The 27,583-nt window shown below is 37.4% G+C and overlaps 3 protein-coding genes across 3 annotated transcripts; 2 read left to right on the forward strand and 1 right to left on the reverse strand.

Annotated features, from left to right (window-relative positions):
- Nucleotides 1–684: 684 nt before the first annotated feature.
- Nucleotides 685–5,732, forward strand: LOC140998581 (signaling threshold-regulating transmembrane adapter 1-like). The gene is made up of 6 exons (XM_073468906.1): nucleotides 685–821; nucleotides 4,281–4,400; nucleotides 4,489–4,522; nucleotides 4,657–4,715; nucleotides 4,793–4,863; nucleotides 5,114–5,732. The coding sequence occupies exons 1-6, from the start codon at nucleotides 791–793 to the stop codon at nucleotides 5,360–5,362; spliced, it is 564 nt and encodes a 187-aa protein (XP_073325007.1). The 5' UTR covers nucleotides 685–790; the 3' UTR covers nucleotides 5,363–5,732.
- A 5,083-nt stretch (nucleotides 5,733–10,815) lies between these two features.
- rh50 (Rh50-like protein) lies at nucleotides 10,816–12,261 on the reverse strand. The gene has a single exon (XM_073468045.1). It carries the CDS (start codon nucleotides 12,259–12,261, stop codon nucleotides 10,816–10,818), a length of 1,446 nt encoding a protein of 481 aa, XP_073324146.1.
- A 1,450-nt stretch (nucleotides 12,262–13,711) lies between these two features.
- arfgap1 (ADP-ribosylation factor GTPase activating protein 1) lies at nucleotides 13,712–26,093 on the forward strand. Its single transcript, XM_073468277.1, has 13 exons — nucleotides 13,712–13,926; nucleotides 17,775–17,845; nucleotides 18,494–18,603; nucleotides 18,945–19,116; nucleotides 19,367–19,467; nucleotides 20,789–20,875; nucleotides 20,969–21,083; nucleotides 21,179–21,235; nucleotides 21,353–21,385; nucleotides 22,436–22,492; nucleotides 23,966–24,025; nucleotides 24,582–24,637; nucleotides 24,751–26,093. Exons 2-13 carry the CDS (start codon nucleotides 17,786–17,788, stop codon nucleotides 25,088–25,090), a joined length of 1,248 nt encoding a protein of 415 aa, XP_073324378.1. The 5' UTR covers nucleotides 13,712–13,926; nucleotides 17,775–17,785; the 3' UTR covers nucleotides 25,091–26,093.
- The last annotated feature ends 1,490 nt before the right edge of the window (nucleotides 26,094–27,583 follow it).

The raw sequence follows: 27,583 nt of genomic DNA on the forward strand, positions 1-27,583 counted from the left end.
ATGTAGCAATTTTTAGCAATTTACATGTATTAATTATTGGCCATATGTGAGTGGATTGTAACACGACCCGTCTCTCTTGGTTGTAAAGGACTCGGATGTTCTGCCACAGTCCAAAGGATGTGACTTTAACACATCCTCCGCTAACAGAGAGCAACAGTAACTTACATTAGTTTAGAAATGGAGTCGGCTAATGTAAACTAACAACCGGCTGCCAGCACAACACAAAAATCCACAGAGCCTTCATACTGACTAATATATTATATGTTAGATGTGACTTTTTATATTCAAAATACTTAATGGGGTTAATTTATGGATCTTCCCTAACCCTCAGGAAGAAAGCAAATCAACATACTTAATAGTTGATACAAACAGGTGAATGTACTGTGTATGTAATATTTTTAAAAAAGAATAAATGTTTTTTTTCATAACCTTAAAGTGAGCCAATTTAAGAAGAGATCAGGTAGTATACAATTTATTTCTGCAAAATTTAAGTGGAAACTTAAAATTGTATCTTTTTTTCTGTGACAATATTCCTTAATATTGTCTCACTAGGTTCACAGTGTGACTGCATGTTCCCTCATGTTGCACTCACTCTAAATAAAGTTTGTGGTTTTCTGCAAAAGCACACATCCTGTAATGTGTCAACAGCCCTTTGAAAAACAGCTTCTTCTGTTGAATAGCATCACACTGTGTGAGCATAGACATGCCACAGATGCTGTAGCCTTGTTTATCACATACACAGTTCTGTAGGAGAGACAGAGAGACTTGACCTTGGATAAACTTCATTGCCATGATGGATAACAACACAACAACATCAAAATGTAAGTCTTGATTGAAGCTATATGAAATGTCATCTAAATGAGCCGTAACATGATAATTCTTTACGTATGGTTTTATGTGTGATTGTTTGATTGATTGCCTCTAAAAGGTCGAACATGCGCAATATTCATGATAAGAATAAGACCAGCAGATCAACAGGAACGTTTGGCAGCAATCACATATGATATTAAGTGCAAGAGCTGTGACTGCAACAGCTAGAAGCTGATCGTTGCCTACACTGGATTTACTGAAATATAGTGGTAAATTTGTTATGGTGACAGTGGGAAAGAGTTAGGTCAAGTCAGCCACAACAGCAGCATTAAGTACAGCTTATCTCAGTCTGTGGAGCTGGTGGTTACCAAAAGGACTAGTTAGGTTACATTGTATATTCATTATATTGTGTTGATATGGGAGAGGACTCAGCCCATGTTTTTTTCTAGAGCTACATCTTCTGCTAAGAGATCATCAAGATAAATACATGACAAATAGAATTTGTAAATTAAGTTAATACACGGAGCAATTGTGAACTGAAATGGGGATTCTTTTGTCACCTTTTTGATTACTGATCAGCTTCCCAGTTGCTTTAGTACTTGCAAACACTGTTTGTGGGTCTGTGGTGACAGAAACCAGCACCCACCCAGAGGGTGGTGTGTTTTTCCTGCTAAGTACAGGAAGGGTTCATCTATTGACAACCAACATAAAGCTTTTCCTATTAATATCTTTAAATTGGTCAAATGTGTCTAATTTGAAAACGGTCACTTGTAGAGACTATCTTGTCGTACTTGTAGTGTTTATCATCTGACTGCAGTTCTCTTCAGCTCTTCATGGTGCTTCTAGCATCTTTTTAGCATCTCATTGTTTTGGTTTTAATACCTGCAGATTTACTTCTAATGTTGTTTTACTCACTAAGCATTTTTTCAGCTGCAGCAGGCAGTCACAAACCTCTACAAAAAACTCACTGAATACTACTTGACCAGCACCAAACAGCAGACAGACAATGTTAGTGACTAGCTAGTATATTTAGCAGCTTTAGCCTGATATTTCTCTCATATTTGGTGGTGGAGACCAGAACAGAGCTGGAAAGAGAGTTAATACTAGAATTAGATTCATCAGGTGGAAAAAATAAATACAACTCTGAATCAATGTTAATGCTGCTCTGTGTTTTAATAGACAAAAGGTTTGATAACCTGTTTGCCATAACAATATTATAAGGCCATAATACATTAATGTGGTGTCTACAGATAGTACTGCTGCACCCCCAAAATAATGAATTCTACATTAAATAAATTATGTCTGTACCAAGCCAAAAGAAAGACACCAAAATTGTGGGATGAATGTGTCAGACTAACTCATGAGTGCACACTGGAGCGATTTTAAAAAGGCAGGAATAAGAGGTTTGCACTTGGGTGTTATTCCTTTTATTCATTCCACAATTTTTGAATTAAATATAAAGTACTATCTCTGTGGGGTCAGGTTAAATGCACTTAAAGGTCAGCATGTGTTTTATGCATCTCTCTCCCACTCAAAATATCTTCCTTGACACCTCACACACAGATTTTCATTCATGAACAACTTCATAATTACCAATCGAACTATGCGTACTCTATTGTGATGCTACCATGGTTACAATGGGATATAATTATTCATTTCAGAAACTCTCAGATGAAAGTGTGACTACATGAAGGCAGCCAGTGAAACACACTCACATTCACAAGATACCAAATACATCTTGTCTAGCTAAATTCAATTAAAATTTGTAGGAAAATGTTGAACAACACCTATAGGATTTTCCATTTGATGTTATTATGTAGTAAAATAAAAAGTGTTTTGATTTAATATTTTACTGTATTCAAGCAAGATATTGGTTCAGTGAAATGTTGGTGTAGTCTCCTTCTGTATGTTGGACTGAAATGACACTTTGCAAATGTTTTTTTCAGGTAGGAAACGTATCCAACATGTTTTGCTGAGCTTGTACTCTTGCAACAAAAACCTACTGCACCGTGCAATCACGTAGTTCACACATCCATGTGCGCGAGCTTCTCAGAAAAACCACATCTTCTGCTGCTGACGACTGAGCAGATCCACTGAAGAAATGTAAATCTCTTGCTTAAGGGCCCCACTGCTGCAGCATCTTTCCATAATTTGTTTTAACGCCTTGTTTTTTCACAGCAGGGATTGAAACAGAAGCTTACACCTCTAACTGTTTGGCTGTTGTCTTTTTAACAAACCTGGTTTTAGGCTCATGCAATGACCATCTTATTTAGCTAGTTTTATAATACATCCAACTGAACAAATCCCTTGAGCCCCGCCTCACTCCCAATTACAAACCAAAAGGTAGCTACAATTGTAGTCCATGTGACAAACCCAGACAAAAGACTCAGGGAGCCGCATTCAGTCAGCTGAAGCTCTCTCCAGTTGTGTGCCCAACTTACAACCTACCTGCCCATACTGTATAATGAGGTCACGCATGGATGGCATTAGAAAGTAACAGCAGGTGAACACAAAAAAACCCTTTGTTCCTGCAAAATTGATGTGTGCTCACTTAATTTCACTGTATGGTCAAATTGTTTTATTAAATATTTTATGCCAAATCAATGTATTATATGCATTATTGTTTCATACTTTCTACAGTAAGAGTAAACTTTCCCTAGTATTTTTCTTTGGCAATGCGGTGGTGCAATGCATTCGCCAGAATACATGCAATGTTTCTGCAAACCGCGGATATGTTGAAACTTAAACTTTCTTTATGTTGCAACTTCATGTTTCTTTGTGTTCAGTGTTCTGTTTTATGTTGTGACATCGCTGTGTTTATGGTCTGTTTAGGCTAAGGCACAAAAACCACTTGGTTAGTGTAAGGAAAAGATTTTGGCTTATTATCCCCACAAGCATGGCTGGAAATGATCTGATGTCCTAGTAAAAAATATCCCGAGGTTTCATGCTTACAAGTGTTGAAACAATGTCTTGAACAATCCCCTCCACCTCTCAGCTGATATTGCGCGTAATGTGAACCTGAAATTACACATATTGTAGAAATGTTTATATGGTATTTATGACATACAAATTAGAACCATGGTGTCTATGGTTTGCAGAAATGTAAAATGCCAACATTTTATTCTGGCCACTTGAGCTGGGAGCAGTAGCAAATGAGTCACCAGAATAAATGTTGGCAAAGTAAGTTTCTGCCAAACTACAGATAAGTTAAAACTTATTTTTCTTTCACATCACTGTGCTTATTCTCTGCTTAGGTTTAGGCACAAAAACCACTTGGTTAGGGTTAGGAAAACGTCATACCTTGGCTTAAAATACCTGTTTGGGTTGCCACAAACATGGCAACAGGATTGATACAATTTCAAAGACGAATATTACCACAGTATTTTCGTCTGTTAAAACAGGTCTGGACAGCATCTTCAATTGTTTAGATGATCCAGGATGAATACAATTATTTTTCTGTGTTTCTCTAGGTGGGGACGGTTTTTGGTCTCAGCCAACTAATCTGCACGCGATGTTGGGAGTTATTGGTGCACTGCTGTTGCTCTCACTCTTTTGGAATATTTTTTGCTGTGTGTCACGATGCTGCTCAGGTAATAACAAGCTTTTTACAAAATCCACTGAAAACCAATCAATTTCCTGCATCTGATGGTGATTGTATCATTCTTTATACTGCAACAGGAAATGGGATGTGTCGTAGAAGGAAAAGACAAAGGTATGTAGCCTGTATATTCACTGTTCAAAGGGAAAGGCAAAATGATGATGTCCTCTGTAATGTTCTGTATTTTTAGAAATCTTTGCCAAACAATTTTTTTAAAAAAAATCTCACTGTTTGTTGATTTTAAGTAGGAGTCCAAGGCAGATGGAGGATAATCCTATTTATGGAAACATAAGCTACATGCAGACAAGTAAGTGCTCTGTACTGTACATGTGTATCTCTCTGAGCCTTCATCTGTGTCTTACAGTGTGATGTTGTTTTCCACAGGCATGACTTTGCTCGCTGAAACGGATCCTTCACACTCAAGGGATCAACCAAGGGTCAATTATGACTCACAGGTAGTCTTTACAAAGACTGAGGTCCACATCATTCTCTGCACCTTCACACATAACTCTAACCTGCACAGCAACAAAGCTTAAAGCTTAAAAATATAAACAGAAGCAGCAACATGAAAAAACTGGGTCAGAAGGACAGGATAGTGTTGGACCAAACTGGATAACTTTGCTAAAATGCTCATTATATACCTGTCTTGTGCATACAATGTTGTGTGAAGACAATAAATAATTTGTTTTGTGTTTCTCTGTCCAGTCCAAAACTCAGGAATGCTACGCCAACCTGAGCCTGAAGGCTCCCAGGCTGCAGTCTGGCCGCAGCTCTCCACAGATCCAGTACTCAGATGTAGTTCATTTAGAGGAGCCGACGGAGTCAGAGAAGGATGATGAAGGAAACACAGACGCGCTCTCCACCATGTCTGATCTGTATGCATCTGTGCAAACTCAGCGCGCCAAAACCGTCGACACTGCGGACAGTGGAGAGGGCTATGCCAACCATCTCTGAGGGAAGGTTGACTACGGATGCTGAGATCATCTTTGTGTAACTTCAACCTGTCACCACAAGATGGCACTGTTTAATGTTTGACATTATATCAAAATTCACAACCCTTCTGTGTAGTGATGTAGTGAAAGTCAAACCTTTAACCGCTTACTATCTGAATTGTTTTTACTGGAGAATGTTCAAAGCATTTTTGGCCTTGTTTTAATGTTGCTGATGTTTCTGTAAGAAAGCATATACTTGCAAACTTCCTATATATTTTCTTGGTTCTGTAATAAGTCACACTGGTATTAATTAATTGTGTTAAATAATTGTATCTTTACTGAAATGATAACCATGGATTATTAAAGCTCCCCATGTTTAAGACATAAAAATACTCTGCTTGACTAATTATTTGTGTCTGATATGTTTTTTCAACCAAAATGTTAAATTTCAAGTTTCAGCTTTTCTCATAATTCTTTCAAACTAGCTTGTACACCCGTGTTAAACTCAGATTCAAGGTGAGCACGGAGAAACTTTCTGCATTCATCAGATGAATGAGAAATGTCAAAGTTTGCACATAAAACTATTCTACACAGTAAACATCCAACTGAAGTAACAATAAGCAAAACTGTGGGAGGACTTCAAAAATACTTTGCAAGATGGATGGATGGAAGTTTCATGACTGCATCATCATGCGGCCAGAGGCTTAAAGTGTGAGGGGGCAAACTCCCTAGTTTTGGCCCCCTTGTCCGGACCACATCCATCATCGAACTTGGCCTTCATTTTGATCTCAACTACACTCCCGTGAAGTTTGGTGACTATATCTTACATTAGACTACAACTGTCTGACTGTATAACTGTCTTGGACTGACTATATCTGTCCAAGACAGACCGACAGATAAATACCTGGCAAACTAAAAACATTGTCGATAAGGCAGTTTCCCATAGATCAATATCTGTCTCCATCAATATCTTTTAATCCCTACTCATAAAGTCAGTGGTGTTATAAATTATAGTCCCTCCTTGCTGTAATCTTTCCTGAGGTTTAATTAATGTCACATTAATGTTTAAACCTGACAAATCCCTGACCCGAAAAAAGGGTTACTGAGTTAATTTGTAACTCTAAATCAAACGGAATGAAAAAAGTAGTAAAGTTTGTTTAAAGTAAGTTTTAATGGGGTGCCTCAGGAGCTCATTTGATAGAGTATGCACCCCACGTACAGAGGCTGTGTCCTCGCTGCAGCAGCCCCGGGCTCAATTCCAACCTGTGGTCCTTTGCTGCATGTCATCCCCCCGTCACTTCCTCTGTGTTTCCTGTCACACATCACCTGTCCTGTAAAATAAGTCTTTATCATTTATCAGTGTTGTACTTTGCATTTTACATAATATTATATAACGATGGCAGTGATAAAACAGTTAACGAAGTAATAATCAGTGTGGAAGACAATAAGCTTTTCTAATGATTAATAGCTAATTGCAGTACATCTGTGAGATTGTCCTTGAACAGAACGAGGTAGTTCACATGACTGACACTCCGTTATCTACTTCTAACCACTATTTCAGCGACTGTGAAGAGTATTAAGTAACTATAAAATTCAATACAGAATCAGTGCTGTAACTGTAATCATGATTTTAATAAGAGTGAGAAGACAAAAAATTACATGATAACATGATGGCTGACATTTGTGTAGCATTAAAGATATGATATGTAGGCATTCTGCATAAAAATGTCTAAAAATGGGGTGGCCTGATAGCTCACCTGGTAGAGCATGTGACCGGTATACTGGAGGCCACTGCAGTCCTCAGCAGCAGTATGTATTCCCCATTTGTTTATTGCGGCTTTCCAATATATTAGTTAAATAACTTCTTAATCTGTAACTATTTATTTGCTTGCTTTAGTTTTATTGTATTTTAAATGCAATTTTAATATTTTCATAATGTCTTCTAACCTTCAAAAGGAGGTTATACTTTCGCCTATGTTTGTTTGTTGGTTTGTCAGCAGGATTACACAAAAACTACAGGAAGGATTTCCACAAAACTTGGATGGGGGATGGGTCTCGGCCCAGAATAGACCCTATTAACTTGTGCGGATCCACATAAAGGGAAGCATCCAGGAATTTTTTTCTCACTTTCTTTAACATTGCTGTTTTTCAGCATTGTCATTAGTTTCTCAGGGGACAATGCATGAATCTTGATGCATTTGGAAAGCTTAAAAAATGGTTAAGAAGTAATGGGTGGTTCAAAATTTATAGTGATACAGGGCTATTGAGTTTGATAGTGGACTAGTCGTGATTGGATTAAAGGGGCTCTGCCTCTGGGAAGCACTTTGAAACTTGCTTTGCTTTGCCTTGAATGTGAACTCAAATCTTTGTAGGCAACCACACAAAGCAGCAGAGGTAACTACAGTACATCACACTTTTACTTATCAGACAGTTATTTATTAGAGGTCAAATTTCAAAGTAGTCTTGACCCGAGTGGTGTTATGTTCTTGATAACACTAATAAACTAATCGAGGAAATGTTTATATTATATGTGCTATATCCTCTTGAAAATGTGATGTAAGTGCTTATTTAGCAGCCCAAATCATTCTCAGTCTATATACGTGACACCCAATTTTCCGATAAAGAATTTTCCATGAAGCGGATGATCAAATCAACATCAAAGTGTGTATCAGCGCTGTGTGAGATAAACTTTAAAACTTTACACAGAATGCAGTTAACTGGAAACTGATTGGAACTTTGCAATCCTATTGAACACGATTAGATAAGACACTTTGTTGTCTCTATCATTTAATAAAAAAAGACTGTAGTGATGGAGAAAAATCTTCAACCTTTGTAACTAATAGCATGCACTCCAATGCAGGCAATCACAACCGAGGCTGGACAAAATAACACCTGTTATCTGAAACTTATCGTCTTATCGAAACAATAAACTTTTTATTGACTCAAACGTGTTGTTTATTTTAGTAAGATACGACTCGTGGTTTACTCTTACGCCAAATAGTAATAAAAAAAAAGACCTGACATGACAGAGTGGTAGGGCCTATATGACAGAAGTAATCGTGTAAATCAACAGACTTTCCAATTGAGGAGTCAGACACAGACGAGTTCACGCTTCCTTGATCCCCAGAAAAGTTGTCAGGAATGACAATAAGCAGATGTATATAGGTTGCTGAGATAAATACATCTGCTTGATGTTTTACGTTCTATTTGTTAGGAGATACTGTATTATTAAAGCTGGGTGGCATATAGGCAGGGCCACCCATAAAGGAGGTAAAAGGCAAGCTGCTCGAGGGGGCCATGGAAGCCAGCAATATTCATGTTCATCTGAATTAGAATATTATTTTGAACCAAAATACTTGAGTCATAACTCACAACAATAATAATAAAAATATTTATTATTGTTTTAGTAGAATGTAGCCTGTTTCATAATGTTAACGCCCTCTCCTGAAAATGGTGTGGGCCACATGACCTGAAAAATGTACTGATCTCAACTTTTAGCTAATGTTCAAAAAATTCAAAAAAATAATGGCGAAGAGACAGAGGGAGCATGCAAGAGCTTTATTCCCAAATAATAATTTAATGACCAACTCTTTTTCAGTCAGCTGCTCTCAGCCAGGCAAAAGATGTGAACTATAGCCAGGAGGCTAACACAACAGCTAACGTTACGGGCCAAGTGGTAGCTCGTGTCAGTGAATGAGCCACCACCTGTGAGAAAGAGGATGATGTCAATAACAGCGAAGACATCCATGTGTTTATGTAGGAGACAGAGAGCATGCACATACTCAGATTTGAGGAGGGCCTATTAATTCAGTCCTTTCTGTTGGTGGGTCTACATATATGAAAAGCCATTTTAGTCAATATTAAATAAACAAATGAATATGAATATTAAAAAATAAAATGGGGCAATAAATATAAAATAAATATATAAATTAGTCATTATAGTTCAATAAATAAATAAATGGGTTTTTATTTGAAATATAACATTTGTAAATTACACCTTAATAAAATAAATGAGGTATTATGAAATAAAAGTCCCCTGAAATAAATAAAAGTTGCCCTTTTAAAATAAAAACCTATTTATTCATTAATTGAACTATATTGACTTATTTATACATTTTTGTTGACATTTGTTCATATATTTATTACCCATTTTACGCATATTTATTTATCTATGCATTTATTTTGTTATTTTACATTGACTCAAATAGCATTCCATATGCATTTAGGTGAAAGTGCAAAAGAAACCAACACAAGTCACATGCAAAATGTCACAAGATAAGATAAATATTGCTGATCCCACACTGGGGGAATTTTGCTTGCATCAGCTCATGAGTCAAAAATAGAGGAAAAGAGTGAATTAGTGATAATACTGAGAACATGAATTACTGTATCTGGAATAGTTCTGCAACAAAATTCAAGAACTCATGTATTTAGTATATGTACTCAGAACACTAGTTTCAAATAGTAGCTTATTCATTTTTACACATCAGAAAATATATGCCTGTACTGCTTAGAAATAGTAAATGGTTATGGTTCAAAGAAGGAATCCATACAGTTGATGTGTTTCCAGTGCAAAGTGAATTAAACTTAGCCATGAATATATATAGACATCATAAGAAACATCATTCACTAATTTAACTAATTTAATCCAAATGTCTTATAGCTCACTATAATCTTAAGTGAGAAGGAGATGCTATTTTTACTTTTTAAGTCTAATTTAATAAAACGACCACTGGGGTTCATTGTCTTATTACACTGACCTTCACATTACAGTATGATGTGTAATAATGTGTTACAGGAGTGTTACAGGATCCTTGAGATTACCACATCAAAAACATTATATTATTAAAACTGTCATGTTTTACGCTTTTCTTCTGCTTCTTTTTAGTAACATTAGATATTTAATATATTATCTTTAAGTGCTCCTCTATATGCCCATTTTAATTGTTTTTCTCTTTGTAGTCCAGCCCTGTAATTAAACATGCAACACACAGGAGGTGATTCATGTTGGCAGCCTTTCATACCACAAGGACAATGTCGAGCAATTAACTGAGGAGGCAGTACACAGTGAGGTTGCCATTAATTATGTATTTTATTAAATCAATCTGTGACAGCACGGCTTAAATATGTGCGCTAGAAAAAATTAATAAACAGGTTTTAAATAATAAAAAAGATACATCAGTGTATTTTTTAACTCATTTATTTCAAATTTATAACACACAACATAAGTATTTTTAATCAAACTCATATTTTACACATTTACTTACCACTGATATTTTACATACAAAACGTTTTCAACACTAAACATCTTTTGCTGAAAAACCCTTCAGCTCAAATCCCCAACACATTTTATTTCATAAACAGGCATAATACCCATAATACCCAATCACATATCTGTAAAACATATCTGCATTTTTAAAACAGCGGAAATGAAAATTTAAACCTGGACTGACTCATATGTTTCTCTGTGACAGATTAGACTTTGGAGTTTGTAGAGCTCATTTCTAGTTTTTCATCAGAGGTTATGGGGGTCTTGAGCTCTTCAGCACTGTCAAAGTCAGAGGGCATGTCAAAGAAAACCTCATCATTGAAGCAGCCCTCATCAGATGGGGATGCCATGAAGGACAGATTCATGACAAAACCAGTGAGCAGCCCACCGACTATCGATGCTGCAATGGTGGAGAAGATAGCTGCCACCTGGTAGAGAGCTTGTTCCTTCGCAGTGCGACCTAAGCCCGGCTTCAGCCCAGGAATCAGCTGCTGCAGTTCCAGGAGCTTTGGATCTCCCACAGGTGGAGCACGATGGGAAAATATCTGGTACATGCTGGGCCCGTAGGTTTCCTCAGTGGCTAAGAGGATGGCGCAGATCCCTGCTGTGGATGATATGAGGCCGGTGAGCCCGTGGAGGTTGTGAATACCACACTGGTCTTGGATCCTCAGGCGTTGGGCCATAAAGGGGGTCAGGTACCTGTAGCCAAAGAAACAGGCAGTACAGCCCATTATGCCCAGAGCGTATGCACCTACAGGGGAAATCATCATGTCTACAGAAGCCCCAACAGTCACACCACCTGCCAGAGTCACATTCTGAATATCAGCCATCGTCAGCTTGCCTCTCTTATTGAACACTGCAGAGAGTGCGAAGGCAGTGATGGTGGATGAACTTAGGCCTATAAAAGTGTGGAGTACTGCTCTGTGTTGGTCGTCACCCTTCAAGGTCAGAGCAGAGTTGAATGAAGGCCAGAACACCCAGAGGAACAGGGTCCCCATTACAGAGAGGATGTCAGAATGATAACTAGTAATCTCTTTAGCATGTCCCTTGTTCAGGCTCGGTCGGTACAGCACAAATGTCGCCCCTAGACCAAAGTAGCAGGCAAACAGGTGAATAAGAATACTGCCACCAGCATCGTTGATCCTAATGTATTTCAATACCGCCCACTCTGTCACAGCAAAGATAGGGACCTCCAGCAGAGCCATGACCAGGAGCTGAACAGGACCTGTCTTCCCAAGCACGGCTCCGAAAGAGATGAGCACCACAGCACAGGCGAACTCTGCATTCAGCAGGTTGATCACCCCCAGGTGGATTTGACCGTCGTAGTAAAACTGGAAGAAACCTTGCATCAGGATGGCCCACTGGATCGCAAATGTAGCTGTGAGAAAGTTGAAGACCATCCCACTGAAGCCGTAGAATCGGAAGAAGGCCAGCAGGCAGCCGAAACCGATGAAGATCATCACCTGCACGTCGGCAAAGTAGGGATAGTCTCGATACAGGGAGTTATCCATTGGGTTGGTCTCATTGTTCTGCATTTTAGCATTGGCATTGTCATCATAAGTTACAAAGACAGCATAAAGAGCTATCATGACAACCTCTAACACTAGCACGAACGCCGGCAGGCGCACCTTCAAACTGGTAGACACATTCATAATGATGCACAACTCACAGTTTCTCCCCAGCTGCAGCAAAACCTCTTTTATACCACTATTTTATCAGATAAGAGCAGCTAATAGCAGTGGGTAAAGCGCATGTCCCCACACACAACACTGTAAATCAACAGGACTGGACTTTATTCCTTTGTCCTACCCAAGCTGTGCTAAACAGAAAAAATAAGCAGTAAACATGGAAATGTGGTGCTCACAATGAAATGAGCCCACAACTTTTCAAACTTTTCTGCAGGGTGTTGCAATATTAGTTTGAAGCTGGACAAAACAATTTTGAGATTTAAGAATGTATGGACTTTTGCCTTTGTAAGCTTGTGTTTGAGAAAATGGGGAGGGACATGCAACAAATGTGTTTGCTAAGCTCCAGATTATGTAATGTCATTTTAGTTAATAGTAAATAAATAAATAAATAAATAAATATGAATACAAAATAAATGTGCCCATGAAATAACTCACAAAATAAATAATTGTGGAAAATGTATCCAAAAATAAATATAAATAAATTATTTCAATAAATAAATACATAGGTGTTGATTTTTCTTTTTAAATAAAAAACGATGTATGTGTGTGTATGTATTACCCATTTTATTTATTTTGCAATGTATTACTTTTTAAAAAAATGTTTTTAATTTAATACTGATAAAATGGCTTTCCATAACAGACAGGGGACATGACGGTGTTTGCTACAGATATGCTAACTCTTGTCATCAAGATGCTCATTTTTGTTGTTCTTATAATTGTAGGAATTAATAGATACACAATTCTATGTATTATCTATAATATGATGATCTATGTGCCAGTTGAATTTCATGTTAGTATTTAAGTATTAGCTAAGTATGTAGGATATAATATATATATATATATATACATTTGTATAGAACCTTTCAAACACAGAGTTATTCAAAGTGCTTTACATGAGGCAAAGACAGTGACATAGGGACTCTTTCTCACAGAAGACATTTTGTCATTTGACAGCAGGAGAACCCCAGGTGTGAATAATAAGATCAATCATGACTAAATTCATTTTAGCTCAGTTTCAGGGTCCTGTTATTGTGCATGCTAGCTCAGTAACATTATTTGTTGAAACACCTGAACAGAATATAGCTGTCACTAAGGTCATTCATATTAATATCACACATCTTTACTTTCCTAAAATGTTAAAATGTCGGCTGTACAGACCTATTAGAGTAGTAGTAGTTTCAGTTTAGCCTAGAATAAGCTAAGTTCTGCTAACTCACAAACACACAAACATAATTTAGATTTTATGGGTTGTTATGAGGTGGTCATTTTAAAGAAATGTAGCCTACCTTGATGCACATCACGGCCTGGTTCACTTCCACGTCTGCCCTCCGAAGCAGCGGAGGCAGCAGAGACAGAGAGCATAAAAAGAGACGAAGAAGAAAAGAGACGAGGAGGCGAACGACTCCCATGATGCATTGCACTGCCAACGTATGCAAACAGGAACATGGCTACCGGTGTATAACATCAGCAGACCAGCTTTATAATACACCTCTGTGAGCCTTACACAGCCTGTGACAGTATAATACTTGCTGTGCCTCCGCCACAGCAGAAAAGCCTTCATAGAGTTTACCGGCGGAGCCAGCAGAGCCTCTGAAAACAGCGTCTTCGTTGTCCATCAATCACAGACAGGTAACGGATCAGTTAGCTAGCCACGGCTAACGTTAACGTTAGCATTGTCAGTCAGTCATCACATCAATTCACTCTAATTTGTACAATTTGGCGAGATGTCCAGTTGAAAACAAGCTTTAAACAATAAAGTGAAGCAAGACATCTCTAAACCATCATGATGCTATTGACACACATTGTTAAATATACACGGAACCAGATGTATGTCATCTGTAGTGTTTGTTAGCTACGAGTCGAGGAGCGTTGACACGACTGCAGTTCTGTCGGGAACCCTTTAATTGTTTTAACATTAGTGACTGAATTTTTAAGAGACAGAAGGCAACACGAGCTGGGAGACATTTGCGACATGTTGTTTGTCTAATAACTATATAATAATGGTTATTTGCATTTAGGCCTTCAAGAAAATATTAGCATAATAAAATGACATATTAAAACGATCTGATTAGTTTAAACAACAAGCTTTCTTTTGTTGACAAATTAAAATTATCATCTGTCCTCACAAGCTGGACTTTGTTTTCTTAAAGGTGCACTATGTTGTTTTCAGGAATACATTTTAATCACAAGAGAAAGATCTTCATTGACTGGTTTTTGATTTTTAAATGCCTAAACAAACTAGATAAACAAACTGTCTTTGTTTTCATGACTGAATAAACAAACTGTCCTTAAAGGACAACACGATTTCATACTGTTTTACTTTGTTTATATTTGGTGGACCCTGCCACCTTTCTTGCTTCAAACAGGGTTCTGGTTACCTTATTTTCCTCTGAGAACAGCTTGTTCATTCAAAAAAAAAAAAAAATTCTGAGTTTGTGAATATTACAATTCTGAGTTTGAATTTCTCCAAATCTACATAGTGCCCCTTTAAAAGAATATCCATCAAAAGCAATCAGAAATCCAGAAATCACAAAAATTGCCAAAGTTGGATTGAGATGAGAAACATTTCTTCCTCTATTTTGCTAAAAGAAGCATCGCTGGTGATGTGTTCCCTCACATTCACCTGAATGCCTGTATGGACTTTTAAAAGGTGCCTCCCTGTGAAAACATCACACCTGTCTGATAATTCACCCAAATACATACAGCTATACTGTACTTTGCACTGTTCCAATGATCTTTGGATTTATGTGAATATCTGATAAGCTGATATTTTCCATCTCATTTTGGCTGATTGCCAAAACCAATATATGGCATATTTTTTGCATCGATTGCAGATACATAAAGTATCTTGTGTTGTCATTGGCCTGTCATATCAGCAGAGCTGTTGATTACAGGCCGAAGTCGGTATTTAATTTTAATGCCTTTATTAGCGGATATGATGACATGCTGATATTACTGTGCAGCCCTAGTTTAGACAAATCAATCAAATCAATTTTATTTGTATAGCCCAAAATCACAATCACATTGCCTCAGTGGACTTTACAATAAGTACAGTGAATGACATCCTCTGTCCTTAGACCCTCGACTCGAGTGAGGAAAATCTTGCCATATTGAGAAAAAAAGCCTTTTTAACAGATGACAATCATGTCATTGTTAATATAACCTATTTGGGTATGTCAAACAAAATTTGGATTTGAACATGTCACCATACTCTCTGTGAAACTGTAATGTGAATTTTTCACATTTTTCTCACATATTGTAGAACAAATAATCTGTCTGTAAAAACATAATTTACATCTTACTTTTTTTTCCCATTATTTTTGTTATTGTAATCAAATTACATGAAAGGACCAAAGCCAACAATGCCTCCTCCTAATACTTTATGACTTTCCTTCACTGTCTGTGGCTCTCAGTCCCAGGCCCATTTATTCTTACTGACTACGTAAATCTCTTTAACATAAACAAATATAGTGTCACTAAAAAACTGTTCCTTCCTAAAACAGCTGGGCACTTGTTGTTAGCTATCATATTGTAATAGGAGTAAATAGTGTATATGTTAGGTACTGTTTACAGCCGTACAGTAATATATATGTTGTGCTATACTGAGTATTTACTTTTTTTGTATTTACTTGACTAGGATTTGGCTCAAAATGAGCTACAGTGTCCATGTTCATTGTATTGCAGAAACACGTCAACCAGTGATCTAGTAGTGTGGCTCACTGATGTGTTTTGATAGTTTTTCATGCCATCGGTGGTTTATAGCACAGAGGAGTAAGATAGACTTCATAGACATCATGGTAGGATCAATTCATTGTTCTTTTGTGAACAAATAGCAATGTAGACAGCTCCACTTCAAACGTATGTGTTCTAAGATGGGAATATTTATATGATGGTATCTTTAGGTGACATGTTTTGGTGTAGGTCCATTGACCCTGAAGTGATGACTGACTGTCACCTGTCGCAGCCTTTAAGAGTATTAGAAACACCTGTGCTTTTCCTACCCTGACTGCTGTGCCAAAGGTTCATGTCTCAAATGAAAAAAAGGTGGGGATAACATCCCTGAATGTGTACCTGTGTCACCATCACTGCTGCCTTTGCAGTAACAATTAGGGATGCAAATGCTAAACAATTTATTTTATTGATAGTCAGCTGCCTTAACAATCAACCATTGTTTAAACGCTGCTAATTTAAGAAACATGTTGGACAGTAACCATTGACATGATCTATGAATGATGTGAAAACAAAGTAGGCATCATTTGAAGTTAAAAACAGAGTTACCTGAATGATAAGTAAATAACACTAAATAATGACCTAACTTTAATTGCGGGGCTCCTGTCTGTGGCTAGTTTACAACTGGCCCAACAAAATCCAACCCGGTTAAATTCTTACAGCAAATAATCAATTAATGATTAATCATTAACAACCATAAATATGATAATTTGACATCACTGCACAATGCCTGCTGGTTTGAGGTCTCTGCTGACTTGCTGTAGTGTCACAGTGCTGTGGGCAATGAGGCGGCTGCAGAAATGTCTTTATGCTAAGATGGTAATAGGTTTGAGGTGGGCAGAGCCACTACCTGAAATTTCTTTGTAAAATAATTTGTCTTTAATTAGAGAATAAAATCTCATAATTATTTCCAAAACAATAAGTTGGGTAATCATTGAGTTTTTTCACAGAAAAGTAATTAACAACAATTTAATTTAAAATGTAAAAATACCAAACATTCACTGGTTCCAACCTCTAATATGTGAGGGTTTGCTGTATTTGGACAGTTGTTAGAACAAAACAGTACTGAAAACATCACCTTGGAATTGTTTTTACTATTTTCTGACACATTTTATAGACCAAATAAATAATTTAGTAACCAGAAAATATAATCCAAAGATTAACTGATCCCTCAGAGTGTCCCCACGAGTAAACAATTATTTGTGACCTCTAAAAGTTAGATTTTTTTTTTATGTACAGGTATAGAACAACCTTCAAAAATCTATTTTTCTATTGGTCAGCAGTAACTTACAGTCTGAATATTAAGCTGACTTCCTGTATCATTCTGGGAAGGTTTTACGGCAGCCTTTGTCACTTGCCATGGGTGCAGACTGCTGCTTTCATCCACTTTCCAGGCGAGGAGCAGTCCATCTCAAAGCCTGTTGTGTATGGAGCAGTTCCAAGTTTGTTTTAGATGGCTTTATCACAACAGTTTCTTTCTTGACTATCCAGATTTCGGACACACTGGATCAAATTTACAAATTAAAACTGACTTCTATTTTATGATAAAAATAAGGTGTCTTTTCTATTTTAGGGTTGTTTTTCTCATTCTCTCTCTTGAACCTGAAAAAATGCTCTGGTTTTGCTTCCAATTTTTAAGATGTAGCTTGGTAACATAAATTTGGGTTCAGTTTAACTCCCAGGAGCATAATTTGTTTATAATATTTCTGTACTCTGCTTTATTAACTAAATAGAAAATTATTTTCCAGTGTGGGCCAAGATGGCGAGTCCAAGGACCAGAAGAGTTCTGAAGGAAGTGAGAACCCAAGATGAGAATAATGTAAGTCTTCAAGGCAACTTCTTTTTGTGGCTTACATTCACTTCTTCACTTCAGAATAGTGTCACCTCACTGGAACATTATTATTCACATAGCAGGTAGCAGGTGTTTGGGAGGCTTGAAATGTAGCACCTTCCCACAATACTTCACAGATTTCCCAGCTTTCATCCTTGTTCAAATAAATGGTGGGAGTCATTTTAATGGAGAATATTGCTGCCAGTGAACATCTTGTTGGCATGCATCTTTGGCAAAATCAGTAGGACAGATATAATGTCTCCTAACCTAAAAATAGATGCATTATATAAATAAATGTGTTTTGGTCTGTATTATTTACTTACCACATACTTGGACTAACTCACTGTTTAAGCATCAATCAAGTAAATGTTTACATTACAGAGATTTTTTTTTATTGTAAAAGTTAGGATAAAAAGATTCTTGATCTTCACTCTCAAGAACTTCAGCGAGTGTGAAATGATCCTGTACAATGTTAAAACACATAGGTTTTAATGAACTTCAGGTGTTTAACTATTTTCCTTCAAATACAGTGTCAGTCTATTTGTCATCTTATCCATTGGAAATCCTTCTCTGTAGTTTTTACTCAAGAGGTGGGTCAACTAATTGATTGTTCAATGTGTCTTGTTCTTTTTACAGCTATGTTTTGAGTGTGGGGCTTTTAACCCTCAGTGGGTTAGTGTGACCTATGGGATCTGGATCTGTCTTGAGTGCTCTGGCAAGCACAGGGGCCTGGGAGTACATCTCAGGTAAGAATATTAAAAATGTATTATGGTGTTGATGTGGTTCGGAGATGTTCACATGGTATACAGCATATACTGTATTGTGTCTGTTAATCTCACATAACCATTTAGATAATTGTGTTAATTGTTTAAGTCAGCAAACTTTGAAATTGAATCATAAAGGAAAACACTGAGGCTTTATATAAACTTCTTACAATTCACCACATAGGAATCAAAAGTGTTGTTGGAACACCAAGGTGAAAGATCTATTTGAAATGCATGGTTGAACAGCCCACAGAACTCGGGGTTTAGCTTTCATTCATTAATGCTTAAACATTTCAGCCTGATATCTTCTGCCCTGTCTGCAGTTTTGTGCGCTCTGTCACCATGGATAAGTGGAAAGATATCGAGCTTGAGAAGATGAAGGCGGGTGGAAATGGAAAATTCCGCCTGTTTCTTGAACTCCAAGATGATTATGATCCCACCTGGACTTTACAGGAGAAATACAACAGCAAGGCTGCTGCACTCTTTAGAGACAAGGTAAAGTGAATAGAACTAATGGTCTCTAATTGAAAGGTGTTTATTTGTCTTGCAGAAAGAAGACTCTATTATGATGGATGATGTGATGGATATGATGATGGACAGAATTGTAGTGTGCATGCTGAATCAATAGATATCTTTATATTGAAATCTGTTGGCATCCAGTTTTGGATGAGGCCTCTGTGAGATGTCTATCTTGCGAAAGTTCACAAGATTCCTTCTCATTCTTCACGTACTCTGTATATGACAGGTTGCAACTTTAGCAGAGGGTAAGGAGTGGTCCATTGACACATCCTCTGCCAGAAACTGGACATCTCCTCAACCCAAGACCAGTCTTTCATCGACTCATCGGTAAAAGTGGAAGAAATTGTTAACAAAGCCCAGTTAATGTCAGATACAGGACAGTTGTTACACTGTACAGTACTGCCAGTATTGACTGTTTACACTACACACCCCCTTCCCAGGGTTTCTTCCTTTCTACCTATGATATCACCTCTTGAGTACTATCCCACCCGCTAGCCCTATTGGGGTTGTTTACCTTTACCTCTTTCACCAGTCACCGAAATCATCAAGACCATTAGTACAGACAGACCTTACTGTCTACAGCGCACATTTAATGGTGGTGTCTGCACTGACAGTCTCCGCCAGCTGTCCCGCTCCTCTGCGTACCCCTCTGCTACACCACCTTCCCCTGTTAAAATGGCCATGATCAATGCATGGTCTATTGGAAATAAGTCATTTATCCTAAATTATCAGTACTCCCCGGTTTACCAGCCGTGGTGGTGGTCTTGCTATAGTATGTAGAAAGGCTGAGAGAGCTTCTTACTTCTCCAACCTAATATCTTCCAATAAGAACTATAAACAATTTTGTCTCTCCCAGCACTTCTAACTTACCAATCTTCTCTAACAGAGAGAACTGTCATTTTATAGGCAAGGTTGCTAACATTAGGAAAAAATATCTTACCCTCATCCAGTCCTCTCACTGAGTTTTTCCCACCCATCCATCTTAAACTCATTTTCTCCTGTGTCCATAAGTAATATTGTAGCCTTGCTAGGAAAAATGAAACCATCCTCAAGCACTTTTAGTCAAGTCTTGATTGTTGCCCCAGAAAACTCATTCAGATATCAGGCAGAAACTTGGTACCCTATTGTCATCCTGTAAACCGAGTCTGAGTAATCTTGGCATAATCTTTGACGCTTAGACTACTGCAATTCTCTCCTCACTGGCCTAAGCAATTCCTCATTACACCGCCTACAAACTGTCCAAAATGCTGCTGCCAGGCTCCTAACACAATCCAAGAAGTGGTCACATATCACACCGATTTTAACTTCCTTGCACTGGCTTCCTGTTAATTTTAGAATCCATTTTAAAATCTTGGTGCTCACTTATAGAGCTTTACATGGCTCCGCACTGCTTGAGTGACCTTCTATACCCCTACACTACAAGTCGAGGCCTTAGGTCCTCCACCCAGGGTTTTCTTAGAGTTCCTAGGACACATCCCAGGACTCGGGGTGGTTGCTCCTTTCAATCAGCAGCCCCCAAGCTTTGGAATAGTCTCCCAGCATGCTTGAGATCTCTGGATTCTGTGGTGTCTGTGAAAGGTGCTATATAAATAACTTTGCTTGCTTATTTTTCTCATTACAACAGTGAATAAATGTTTCTGTTCCATAGCTCCAGCGGACCGGGACAAAACTCAGCGAGATCTAGCGACAAAGCTTTTGAAGACTGGTTGAGTGATGACGTTAACTCATATCAGAGGTAAGATCATCATACTCATTAAAATGTATTTTATTTTGCAGTTGCACTTCTGTTGTTTCTTTCTTAATAAAGTGTTTTTTTCTGTTTCTTCAGTGGAGGGGGTTACAGTGGGAATCAAGAGAATCGTTATGTTGGCTTCGGTAACACAGTGACCCCAGAGAAGAAAGAGGATGACTTCATGAACAATGCCATGTCTTCTATTTATTCAGTAGGTCAACATATATATAACTTTTGGTAGAATTTTACTTTCTGTTGTACTTATTCTTGCCCTGTGACAGTCTTTCTTTTTTTCTTTTTTGGCAGGGTTGGAGTAGTTTCACGGTTGGAGCCAGCAAGTTTGCCTCCATCGCTAAAGATAATGTAAGTGTATTTACACAATAAATGTTGTATCATATTTGTGCACCATTGTATTTGAGTCAGTTCTGCATAAAAAAATAACCCTTTTGAGAAAATAAAGGTTATTTTTCCCTTATACAGACAACAAAACTGGCAAACCAAGCAACCTTAAAGGTAAGACTGACGCTGTTAACAGTACTGCTAACAATGTTTTTTGTCTGTCAGGATTACATTTAACTGTTAAACTTTACTGTCTTTTTGAGTAATACCCTCTTACTTTATTAAATTAGTAGTGTATTCACAAATTGTATGACATTTTGCTTGGTAAATCTGATAACATGTATATGCACTATCAAGCTGTAATAACTGTATTACTACCTTCAATATCTCTTGCCTTCTCTGGACGTAGTTAAAGGGCTATAAAGCGCCCCCAGAACCGGTAAAGCAGATAATGGGTGCATGGCGCTTTTTTCAGCATCATGTTTATTTTAATTTTAATTTTAACATTTTAACATAACATTTTTATAATTTTTGTCAGCTTGTTAGTTTTTCCATTTTTTTTAACAGCAAAATGGTGAATGTCATCAACACATGCTTCTGCTTGGATATCTTGAAACAAAGCATCGTGTCTGTCTTGGTACCTGCACTTTCAGTTTATGGATGTGAAAGACAGTTGGTAACTGTATTGTGGGTTAGGGGTTGCCTTTTATTCCTACCCTTAATATAGAAACTGTTTCATCAACTGTTCACTCACATCCATTGATAAAAGGTTATCCATTCATGCATTACAGTTTTTTTGTTGACTGCTAACAGCGCTGTAGAGGTGTAATGGTGTGTAAACAAATTAGGATATCAGTGCATCTCCTTGAAGTTTGGCACTTTATGTAGACTTTTTTGGTGTATAGGCATTTGTCAGTTATTTCATTCTTTTTCTATTAAAAAGGTAACACGTCAACAATCCTGAGGAAAAATTATAGATTCTTCGTACAGGCAACTCTGCCAAGCTTAGCAAGTAAAAAAGGAAGCATGCTTTCTTTTACTGTTCACTGATGATGCTCTTTGTTTGAACCATTACACCCTCTAGTGCTCGTTCAGTGTCATGGTGAATGGGGAATGATCAGTCACTTCATGTAACTGCAGAACAAGCAGCTCAGTGTCTTGCTCTACTGTGAATGTTAAACTCTGTTTCATTCAAGTGAATTCTCCCCTCTCACTTCCTACTAGGCCACAGAGTTAGGACAGACATTAAATGAGAATGTTATCAAACCTACCCAAGAAAAGGTAACATTGATGTTTGAAGTTGTTGACTTGGTGGTGGGATAGAGCGCTTTAGAAAAGACAAATAAACAGCTTCAGATGTGAATGTGCTATTTTCTACAACGCTTGTCTGTGCCAGTTTATCTGCTTTATGCCAGCTTACATTAAACGACAAAAGCTGCTGTTTCAAGGTTGCAGAAAAAAATCAAACCTTTGTTTCTCCCAGTTTGTGACTCAGCATGGGATTTGCAGAAGCTTACAGCCATGAACTGTTTATTTGGGAACGGATGTGAGTCAGTGTAAACTCTCAGCACAGTCACTGGACAAGGCCTTAAAGTACATTTATGTATTTTTAGGAGCCAAAGTCATTTTTGTGGTTTCATGCCTCATTTCAAAGGCATTCGGTGTTCACTTTATAGTTTCAAAGTAACTTATTGAATGCATTTGTTTTTTAAAAGGTTTGGATGTTGATTAGGTTAGCCACCTTTATCCTTAAACATACAGAGCCTGTCACTTTGGCATCAGACATTGTAATCCTAATACCAATGATACATACAAAAATTTAGCTTTAAAGCTGGGCCACACCCACCTTCACAAATAAGAAAATCTATATTTAATATAAAGATCTTGACCAAATTATTTTCCATTTATCTGGCAAGGTAACTGAATAAAAAAAACCCTCTAATTTGGCTAGAGAGGGACTTACACCAAGCTTCACTGATCTATGGCAAAAGATGAAGTGCACTTTCTTGGTCCTCAGGTTTCTTAGTTTTGAGTTCAGTAAACATGAGATGACACAGCCTGGAGCTCCTCAACTGACAATTAATTGCTCACTGGCTTTGCAGATTCAGTGTGTTTGAGCTTTTGCATGAAAATAAGCTTTGTTTTTAGCAACACGTATAAAGTGAATAATATGTCACCATCCCTGAGGTCATGGTGAGTGTTTTCACATCAACGCTTCCACATAACTGCGCCAATTTTTACTGTCAAGTGAGCAGCTCCCGGATGTGTCTTTTAGTGTTGTGAAATGAGTTGTGTGTTGCTCTAAGAAAACATTATACATCTAAATGCAGGAAGATAAATGTTAGTTTTTAATTAGTTAAAAATCTCTTTCACCCTGCTGAGTGCCGGTTTACTCTCTAGGTTTGATTGAAGGGACCAGTGACTGAGAGAGACTGGTATTAAACATGATGATTTTGTCTTTTAATGTACAGCTGGCATTAGTGATATAAGGTATCTGTAGAATGTGCTTTTGTAACAATCATCTTAATCTTTTGCAAAATTGTTGTAGCTGCATTAATTGGGAGATATCTTGAGAAGAATAACCTGTTGTTTGGCTCAAACAAAATGTAACCGTCTTCTCATGTTGATTATCAGTAGAAATCACTTTTCTCACAATCAAATGCAAACTGTTCACTAAATGTTCTGTTTTAACAAACATATGTGGATGGAGATTGTTGTTTTTATTCGTCTTTAATAATAATTTGGCTCATCCAGGTGAAAGATGGCAAATTACTAGATGAAATGGCAGTCAGCATGACTGGGCTGGCATCTAAGGTAGGAAGGGCAGACATCTGCCACGCTGTACAGAGGCAAAACCAGTCTCCTGAGCGAGGAACAGTAGCTCTGATCCAACATGCATCTGGCCTTAGCTGAGCCTCTTAGTGCAGATATGTTTAAACTGCAGATGCAGTCCCCCCCAGTGTCATAACCTCAACGGAGACTGGTTTTGCTGTGATGATAAATGTTTGAACAATACTAATTTAATGTAATCTCTCATTTTTCTTGCTGCCATTTTTAATCTGGTGGTGAGTACTTAGTAGTCAACATCTGTGTACAGTTGAACTATTACTGCCTCTGTGACTGTTGCTAAAATTAAAATTGCAGAATAATATGTGTGATCTGTTGTTTATCTAATATTGATAGTTTACAGTATTTAGGTTCTTTCCATTGTCACGTCTGTAAAATTTAGTTTTTGCTTTTGCATTTAGTTCTGTTTCAGTAAAATACTGTGTATTAGTCTTGTTTGTTTTTAACAAAGTCATGATGTTTTAACACTTGAAGAGTCAAATACATAAAAATGTTGTCAGCTCAAGTGTTCTCTGTTCTTTAGGTTCAGGGAGCTGGTGCAAAATTGTCTACTATGTTCATGGGAAAACCGGAAGATGGGTAATAATAACAACTTCACACAATATAAATCTCCCACATACAAAATCTTTTGTACTGTGTTCTTTAATGCACCATGATGTATTCAAACATTTCTATGCGTTTTGATTGTTCAGGTCTGCTGGAGAGAGCTACCAGAACATGGATGCCACTGAGGGATATCAGGGCAGTTCTAGCCAGCCTGTCTCAAAGGACTTCTGGGAAACCTTTGGCAGCAACACCTCCTTAAAGGCCAAGAAATCTCCCAGCAGTGACAGCTGGACCATCGCAGATAATTCTGCAAAGAAGAGCTCTGACAGTTGGGACAATTGGGGCTCCGAAGCAGCATCCAACAACAAACACAGCACAGAGGAAAGCTGGGAGGCCTGGGACAACAACTGGGAGAACGCGGATGGTAAGACGAAGAAGAGTCCCACGAAACCTGCCGAGGAAGCCTGGGATAATGCAGAATGGTAGTGACCTCACAACCATACATCTCCTCTCCTTTTTCCCCACTCTGGCCTTTTCCCTTCTGTTTCTCTCTCTGTTATCTCACTGGCACTTTGAGGGAAAGAGCCGCGTCAGCAAAGTTCCTTTTAGTCCATTCAAAATATATTTATTATAAATCCAAGAAACAATAAATGAAGCCCAGGGTTAAGTTGATCTCATTATAAAATGAATATTCTTAAGATGTACAAGTATATTGACTTGCAGTCATTTATTTTATTGTAAATTACCATAAAAGGAATTAAGATAAATCAGTGTAGATATGATCATTACTTGCCCAAATATAATACTCTTAATGGTGAATGAGCCAGTGTTCATACTGTGTCAGGGGTTTAATGATACTTGTTCTAAATCCACCAGATAAAAAATGCTGCATGAAAGAGAAAATCTGACATTGTAAATATAAATCCTTGTAGATACGGTATGATTGACTAAACACAATGACATTATTTTCTGTGCGTCAATCAAGTTGATTTGTTGTGCTCCTGGACCTTTTGCACATTTGTTTTTTTTAGATTGATGAAATGGAGCTCATTCCATGCTGTCAGAAAGTGTTTGATTAAAAAAACAAATAACCACTGTAACAAATTGGCTGTTCTAAAACAAAAATGTTGTGGGTATGTAAATTTGAAATTAAAATATTCGAACGTGGACTGAGTTGGGCTCAGTGACCTTTATGATATTATTTGTTTGTGTGGGTCTTTTTTGTTATAAATGTGCAAATAGTCCAGGTGTTTGAAAACAAATAGCTGCTGAAACAACATTGTCATGTTATCAAGACCAGAAAATTATGCTTAAAAGATAAATTCAGTATGTCCTGATCAAATGAAGTTTATCAATGAGAGACCCTCTGTTGGTTAGATTGGTTTATGATAAATACATGTATTGTATCAGTGTCATTGGTGTCATGGAGACAAGCTGACTTAAAACGTAGCTTTTTCTTAAAATTGATGTATTAAATTAAAATCAATGAGCTGTTTCAATTAATTTTGATTGGTTGATACAATATTGTGGTTATACTTTTTTTGTTTGTGACTCACATTCAAATATTCTTTGCAAAGGTTTTCACTTGCAGTTAAACTAAATTTCAGCTGAAATTCATCGTTTTGTGTTTAAAATATGACACAATTTGCTTAAAAAAATTACCTTCAGAAGCATTTAATTATAATAAACTGTCACAACACCTGAGAATAGTAATTAATCAACTAGGGGAGACGAGAATTTATTGTAAAATTATGCAATGTTTTTTCCCTCTGACCTTAATGAATGAATTTAATAGAAATTTAGTGCAGGCCAACTTTCAAATGGCAGTTCTCACAGTGAGGACAGGCTGACTTAACTTGTTGTGAAGTCATTAAACTCAAGCATTTTGACAAAATTGCGTTCTCTCATAAAAACATGACAGTGAGTAATGGCGAATGAGTAAAGGCAATTATTTCATCCATAATTTCAAAATATTATTTTCAAAACTTTAAAAAACTGCATCTGATTATTATATATACAGTTTATTGTAGATAATATATCACACATTGCAGGGTGATATACTGTCGATACTGTATGCGAGGTTGGACACTGTGTCTCAAGAACTGGACACAGATGGGGACCGTAGACTACATCGTTAACTGCATGGTGTTGCCTGTGAGCCTATTACTTGTGACCTCAACTGAATCGTAAATCTCATCTTGTATGAAGCAACTCTGTGTGAGCTGCTCTCCTCATCTGTGTCATCGCACCTCGGTCATTATGTATCATCATGAATTGGTGTCACAGATATCTTCACACTCGTATTAACATCTGAATCGTGGAGCAGGCTCATTATACGCTGGCTGCTTGGATCATCATAGCTCTCAGACACTTGTTGTGTATTTATTTACTCAACCTGGTGCATCCCTCAGTCAGATGAAATGGCAGCTGGACTCACATTGTTCATCGTAGATGCAAATGTATCATAAGAAGCTAATTGTTTGAACAAGTAGGAATGTATTCAGTGTGAAATTGGGTATTGTAGAAGACTAATAGTCTGGTAATCTTAAATTCAAATGAGCTGTTGAGGTTTAGACCTCAGCAAATTTTGCAGCTCCTAACTTTCCTATGTGGCCTTTAATTCCCTGTAACATAAGGTGTTCTAACTTTATCATGCTGTAAATGACTCAAATGTTTCATTTGTTTGTACATGTTATAACCTACAGATGCTCAGTCTTCATATATGATGCAAACCACTCAAACAAGACTCAAGTTAAATTACGCTCGTACCAATTCCAGTGCCATGGTTTGATTTGTCTTAATTTGTGTAAAACTTTACAACATGAAGATAAAGTTATTAACTAATATCAGAAGACAGCTCACAGCTCCAGGTTAATTTGTCACACTGGTTGCACTGGTGCGCCTAGCTTTTTCATGTAGGTGCAGCCGATAATACATTTTAATTTAATTTCTTTACGTAAATTATTATAAACAGGAAAA

This window comes from Pagrus major, chromosome 6 (genome assembly GCF_040436345.1).
Source record: "Pagrus major chromosome 6, Pma_NU_1.0".
In the NCBI taxonomy this organism is placed as follows: Eukaryota; Metazoa; Chordata; class Actinopteri; order Spariformes; family Sparidae; genus Pagrus; species Pagrus major.